This window comes from Hippopotamus amphibius, chromosome 13 (genome assembly GCF_030028045.1).
Source record: "Hippopotamus amphibius kiboko isolate mHipAmp2 chromosome 13, mHipAmp2.hap2, whole genome shotgun sequence".
Lineage (NCBI taxonomy): Eukaryota > Metazoa > Chordata > Mammalia > Artiodactyla > Hippopotamidae > Hippopotamus > Hippopotamus amphibius.
In genome coordinates, this window is record NC_080198.1 from 103,007,631 (window position 1) to 103,014,387 (window position 6,757).

A 6,757-nucleotide genomic window follows, 5' to 3' on the forward strand; every position below is an offset into this window, starting at 1 on the left:
TCAAGGCCGGGTCCGAGAACATCGTCTGGGAGTGCAGGGCGCGGTCAGGTGTGCACAGGCGGGCGGTGGTCTCTAGAAAGGTCACCAGCAGCTGGGACTGCCAGGCTTCCTGACCCCTTCGCAGTCCGTGTCACAACAGTGTCCCTCCGAAATTCTTCCCCACCCAGAACCCACGACTGTGGCTTGCCTGCACAGACAGGGTCTTTGCAAATGTGATTAGTTAAGCTGAGGTCATGGTGCAGTTGGGCGGGCCCGCAGTACAACGGCAGTTGTCATTATAAGAAGAAGAGAAGAGACGCATGCGGGCTGAAGACAAAGCAGAGGTTGGAAGGAAGGCCGAGGGTGGCCGGCCGCCAGCAGACACGGGTGAGGCAGGAGGGATCCCCTGAGAGCCTCCGGAGGGAGCCCGGCCCTGGAACTCAGCCCTGCAACCTGCCCCCTTGGCTTCAGCCTCCTGCCCTCTAGACGGGAGAGAGATCTCTGTCCTTTCAGTCCACCGGGTTGCGGTGTTTGCCACGACGCCCCAGCAGGTGAGTGTGGCCGGTGTGTTGGCGAAACGCCCTGCCTCCGGGCGCACGGCTTCTCTCTGCCTCCCCCAGCTCCCCGACCTCAGCCCAGTTTCTCCTGTGGCCTTTGAACTTCCCACGCCCAGACCCTGCTGTCTGTCCCCGCCTCCTGGCCCTGCCGCCCGCCGTCCACCCAGAACCCTCAACGACTCCTGCCCGCCCCTGCCAGGCCGCCCCACAGGGGCGGGTCCGCTTGGTCCCCACTCCCACCCCAGGGACTGTCAAAAGCTCACTTAACACAGCCCCCGGCCCCCGGCCCCTGGCGGGTGCTCACAGACGCTGCTCTCTGCCCCTCAGGGCTGGCAGCCGCCCGGGCCCTCCTCCGGGCCCTCCTCCGGGACCTGGCGTCTCAGCCTGGAGCGGGAGGTGTCACCAGCTCGTGTGGCCGCTCTCCACCTGCAGCCAGGCCCCAAACGTCAGGCCCTCCTGCCATGGGCACTTAAGCTCACCTATGGCCCTCCAAACAGGTAGGGACTCCAGTTTGAGTAACTGCCTCTTCCTTTCTACCAAGCTATTAAAAACCTAGTATTGGGACTTCCCTGGTGGCGCAGTGGTTGAGAATCCGCCTGCCAATGCAGGGGACACGGGTTCCATCCCCGGTCCGGAAAGATCCCACATGACGCGGAGCAACCAAGCCCGGGCGCCCCAGCTACTGAGGCTGCGCTCTAGAGCCCGTGAGCCGCAACTACTGAGCCCGTGCACAGCAACCACGGAAGCCCACGCGCCTAGAGCCTGTGCTCCGCAACAAGAGAAGCCACTGCACTGAGAAGCCCGCGCACCGCAAAGAGGAGTAGCCCCTGCTCACCACAACTAGAGAAAGCCCGCGTGCCGCAACGAAGACCCAACACAGCCAAAGACACCCCCCAAAACAAACCCCCCTAGTGTCCCGTTTAATCGAATGGCAGCAGCGCGCGGTCCGCAAGGCGGGTGCTACTCCCATTTCACTCCCATCACCCTCGCCCGAATTCACTCACCACCACCACTGTCGTCACTGCCATCAATTCCTTAATTATGCCTCTTGTCACCTTGCTACTGTCACCACCACGGTGCACATCACCGCCACCCTCACCATCCAGAATCCACTTCAGCCGCAAAGCCAAAGGCCACGGCGTCGGGAGCCTCGCCCAAGGCCGCTCCAGCGGTTTGTGGAAGAGCCAGGACTCAGACGCCTTCGGGCCTGACTTCCGTTCTCCCCCGGCCGCCCCCCAGGGGGAGCATCGCCTCAGCGGCCCCCGGGTCGCCCCACCGCTTCCGCCCCCGCTTGGACACGTGCTGTGGCCTGGGCCACAATGGGTTTTGCTCGAGGCCTGTGCCCTGCCCACTCCCTCAGCCACGTCCCGGCTCCGTAAGGCTGGAGGGTCCTCTTCCATGACAGCCGATAAATAACCTGGATTTAATTGAATTCATATCGACAGCGTGTCATAGCTCCTCGGTGCTCGAGCCCGCCCAGGAGGGGTGGCGAGGGGCGGAGCCGTGAGGTTATTGCTTCAGACACACGCCCTCCGCCCCAAGCAGCGTTTCGGCCTTATGATTACAGGAATAACGAGAGCAGCGGACGCGATCTCGCCGTCCTCCACAGCGCACACGGCCAGCTACATAAACAGCCAACGTCTTTTGTCCCTGTGGGCTGTTTGTGGGTAATTAAAATCAATAGGCGCTTCCTCACATGGCTCCTCAGCCTCCTCCAAGCTCAGGGCTCGGGGCTGCCGGGCGTCAGAGCAGCAAGCGGCCGGTCCCCCTGCGCCCCCGGGACCTTCGGAAGCGGCCACAGTCCCCGAGGGGGTGGGACCGGGGTCTGTGTCTGAGGGCGCAGCCAACGAGGGGGGTCCCGGGGACCACCACGGGCAGGACCCCCAAGTGGGGGGCTTCCCTGGGCTCGGGGTCTGTGGGGAGGAGGGTCAGAGAGGGCTCCCCACCCGGTATGGGGTGCGCTGCCCGCACTCCGCCGACGCGGTCGGTGGACGCATCGACTCCGGAGGGGCATGCGCCCCCTCCCAGTGCCCTGCCCGGCAGGCACGCCCCGTCCTTGCACCGTCCCGGCGCGGCACCGGGGCGGCTGTGCGCTCGGTCTCCCGACAGCTGCTCGGCAGACGGGCGCCCGGGGCCTCCGCGTGCCAGCCCGGCCCGGACCCCGGGGGCGCGTCCGGTCGCCACACATGGAGCACACGGGTGCTCACGGGCTCTGCCGGGAAGGGCCGGCACGGGGCACAGGCAGCAGGAGGACACCTAGGGGCCAGGGCACCCAGGGGACACGCTGGAGACAGAGGCCAGGCGTGGCCGTGAGGACGGGGGGCCGCGGCGCGTTCCAGAGGGGCCGCCGGGAGCACGGGGACCACCCCGAGCGAGCTGGCGGGAGACGCGGATCGGGGGACTGGCCTGCGGGGCGTGCACCGGGCGTGGGTGCAGACAAAGCGGACGAGGGACAGGACCGACCCTGGGGGTGGAGACGGGGGTGGGGAGGCCGGCCCGGGGCCTGAGCAGGTGGGGGGCGGGGGCTCCCCGAGGACGAGCTGGGGTCAAGGGTCCTCCCGTGTGCTGGTGCCACGCTCAGCGGTCCGTCGATGCCACCCAAGTGTACGCCCCCCTGAGGCGGGGACCGCACCTGCGCAGAGAGCAGGGGGCCGCTCGGGGCCACGCGACTGGCGCCTCGCCCTCCAAGACAACCCCCGCCCATGCGCCCGCCCCCTCCCGCGACCGCCGAGGGCAGAGCGGCTCTGCCCCCGGGCCCAGCCTTCCCCTCCGCGGGCCTGTCGTCTGCTGTTGGCCACGCGCCCTGGGGGTCTCTGCCCAGCGACCCTCCTTCCTGGTCACTCCTGCCCGCGGTGCCCCGGTGCACGTCCCGGGGACCGCGTGGTCACTGACAGCCACGTCCAGCGGGTCACTCGCTTTCGTCCAGGCTGGGGTGGGGTGGCAGAAGCCACAGCCCCAGAGGGAGGGGCTTCTGGTTGTTCCCCATCCGTCCCACGGCGTTTACATTTATTTTTATTTATTTTTTTACAATAAACTGCATATATTTGAAGTGTACAATTTGATATTTTTTTCTTATCAGTAATGTGTATATGGCAATGCCAGTCTCCTAATTGTTTTTGATTTCTTTACTGAACTCTTACATTTCTTCACTGTGTCTGTGCTTTGGCCTCTGAAGGGCCCTGTGCCCCTGGTCAGGGCGAGCCTGGCCGCTGCCACTGCAGTGCGGTGAGGGTGCTGGCCCGAGGCCGGCGACCACAAAGGCCAACCTTGGAGGAGCCCACAGCCCCGGGGGCACCGCCCGCCTGCTGGCCCCTCCAGCCCAGCCCCCCGCCCAGGGGCTCCTCCGCCTCCCCTGGTCAGTCGCCCTGGGGCCCCGCGTGGTGCCGGTGCGCGTCTGTCAGGTCCCGCTGAGGTCAGAGCCAGCCCGTGCCAGGCAGGTCCCGAGCAGGAGCTGACGGTGGGCAGTTCCTCCAGGGACACAGGGTGACCGGAGGACCAGCGTCCACCCTGGGAGAGGCCAGGGCTCAGGGGCGCACTGCGAGGCCCACGCGCCCACGCCCCTCCTCCCAGCCTGGCGGCCCCAGGGCTCCCCCTTCGTCCGAGCACAGCATGTGTGTCTCTCTGGTCTGGGGCACCCAGCGTGGCGCCCCTCGGGCAGGCTCTGCCTCCCCTCCGCGCTCCCCAGCCTGCTCCTGGCCGCCACCTGACCTCAGGGCAGAGAAAGGTGCGGCCACCGGCTCGGGTGCCACAAGGTCCCGGTGCCGCCCCGAGTGGACCTCAGCTCCCACGGCCGAGTTGAGCGCACCGGGGAAAAGGACATCTCGGTCCAGCCTGGGAGCACGTCGGCCCCTGGGACTGGGCGGAATGAGGCATTCACCGTCGGCAGATGTGGTGCAGCCGCGTGGCCGCTCCCTCTCAAGGCCCAGGGGGGCCCCCAGCTGGTCCTCGAGGTGGAGGAGGGGGCCTCCCTCCTGGGGGCTCAGGCTACCCGTGGTTTAGGCAGGAGCTGGCTCAGTGTCGCCCGCCGCGTCTCCCCAACCCCGGGAGGCCTTCAGGTCCAGCTGGCTCAGGGGCACCATGCTGCCTGCCCGCGAGCTCGCTGTGCAGGGCTGCTCGGGCTCGGCTCAGGGCCTCTGTCCACCAAGCACAGCTGGTGTGTGTGTGTGTGTGGAGGGCAGACGTGCGGGAAGCTCACGTGAGGCCTTGGGAGCGGGGAGGGCCCGTCTTGGCTGCTGCAGGGCCAGGACCAAGCCCCTGACTCTACCAGACGCGCCTGTCCTGCCCCCATCTCGCTGCCTGGCTGCCCACCCCACAGCCAGGGTGAGGGGCTGGGGTGGGGGGCGGCCTCCCTCCTCACACTCCTGTGCCGCTGTAGCGTGGGGTCACCCGGCACCGGTGCGGGCTGTGGCCGGAGTGCCCTCCGGGGGCTGGTGGCCGCGGGCAGCTGGATGCCTGCAGACAGGAGCCCCGTGGGGACGGCCCGGCTCAGGGCCCGCCTGGGGTGCCTCGGGCCCTGTCCTCCAGGGAAGGCACGGGGTGACCAGTGAGCACGGGGCCTGGCCCAGCCCCTAACGACCCTCTTCCTCCCGCAGGAGGATGGGGGCAGCCGGGGACCTGGGCTCCCTTGAGCCCTGCGGAGACCCTGGGATGCCCACATTATGGGTAAGGTGAGCTCACGGCACAGTCTCAGCCCACTGGTGGACGCAGGCGGGCCGCCCCTGCCGCCCCTACCCACCGGGCAGCGGGCGGCCCTGGCCCCAGGCCTTGGCAGCTGGCAGCCCTGAGAACAGCAGCGGAGCCGGTGTGCAAGCCGCCTGGCCCTGCCCAGCGCCCAGCGGCGGGGGCCCCGGTGGGGACAGGGCAGTGTTCCCCTCACCCCGCTGGGGCACGTGTCCTGTGAGTCACGCCCTCCCTCCCGCCAGCCCTCCAGGGAGGTGTGGTGTCTACAGGTGCGTCGGAGGGGATGAGCAGGACAGGGGGTCTGTGGACCCCAGTGCTGGGGGGGCGGCCACATGGGCGCCGCAGGTGTGCCGGGTCTGGCAGCCCATCCACCGGGGGGAGGAGGGGTGCGCCTGGGGCAGTGGGCTCCGCGGGGCACCGGGCGCTCGGTTCCGCTCAGCAGGGATCACGCCGGCCGCCCGGGAGCCTGGCCACCGACCCTTCCACCCTCGGAGCCCAGGCCTCACCCGGGCCCGCAGACACCTGCCGCAGGGCCGGGGAGATGCCGCTCTGTACCAAAACGGCGCATCGACTGGGCCATCTTCTCTGCACCGTCCTTCTTAGTTAACGGAGACCTGAACTGAAGTGGTGTCCGGGGTGGGGGTGCTGACCAGCTGGGAGGACACGTCCCCTGCGGCCCTCGCAGGACAGTGGTCCATGGGCCAGTATCGCGGCGGCCCTGCTCCGTGTGGCGCCGACCTCTGTGCACGCATCAGCTGCTTCTTAATTAACGCTCTGCTTTCCCGCCCCCAGCACGGAGGCCCCGGAAGAAAGAGGAGGCGTCGTCGTTCCTTCCGGAGCTCCACTGGCTGCTTCGGGGTCCCTGCTCGAACTCCCCCCCAAACCCCCGCCGGTGTCTCGCCCGGCCTCTGCTGTGTGACCATGATCCTCCCAGGTCTCGCCGGGCGCTCTGCTCTCCAGTCCACCCCTGCCAGGCTGCGGCGGGAGGGAGGGGCCTCCAGGGAGGGCAGGGCCGGGGAGGGGGATGCCCAAGGTGGGCGGCGGCCGGGGCGAGGCCGCAGGAGGGCCGGGCGTGCGGACGTCCTCTTGCAGGCCGCCGGGGGCTGCCAGCCGCAGCCCTGCCCCCACGGTGGGAGCTGCTTGCAGGCCCGCGCCTGGGGGGGTGGCGGGCTGTGCCCCCCTGCCGGCCCCCGGGACAAGGGCTGCCGCGGTAAAGGGCCCGGAGGCCACCAGCATCGGGTCAGCTGCACAGGGAACGTCCCTGGGGCCCCAGAAACGTCCTCCGTCAAAGCCCCCTGAACGTGAACCCAGCCGGCCGGGCCCCCGCCCTCCGGGCAGAAGGCTGGTGGGGACGGAGGAGGGGTCCCGTTCAGCCTGGGCGGGGGGCACGGGGGCTCCCAGAAGAGGCAACACGGAACTGAGGCCGAGGTCCTAAGGCCGGAGGGTGGCGGGGGGGAGGCAGAGGGGTGGGTGGGGGGATCGGCGGCTGAGGACGGGGAGGGGGTTGGGGGGCGAGGTGGGTGGAGGGTGGGCACCGGGAG

At 68.8% G+C, this 6,757-nt stretch overlaps 1 protein-coding gene across 1 annotated transcript; it reads left to right on the forward strand.

Moving 5' to 3' along the window:
* Window positions 1–299: 299 nt before the first annotated feature.
* Window positions 300–5,819, forward strand: LOC130834528 (collagen alpha-1(I) chain-like). The gene is made up of 12 exons (XM_057704667.1): window positions 300–366; window positions 466–530; window positions 864–1,033; window positions 1,643–1,911; window positions 2,245–2,764; window positions 2,876–3,047; window positions 3,118–3,468; window positions 3,758–3,922; window positions 4,250–4,689; window positions 4,912–5,037; window positions 5,129–5,198; window positions 5,244–5,819. The coding sequence occupies exons 1-12, from the start codon at window positions 300–302 to the stop codon at window positions 5,817–5,819; spliced, it is 2,991 nt and encodes a 996-aa protein (XP_057560650.1).
* Window positions 5,820–6,757: the final 938 nt, after the last annotated feature.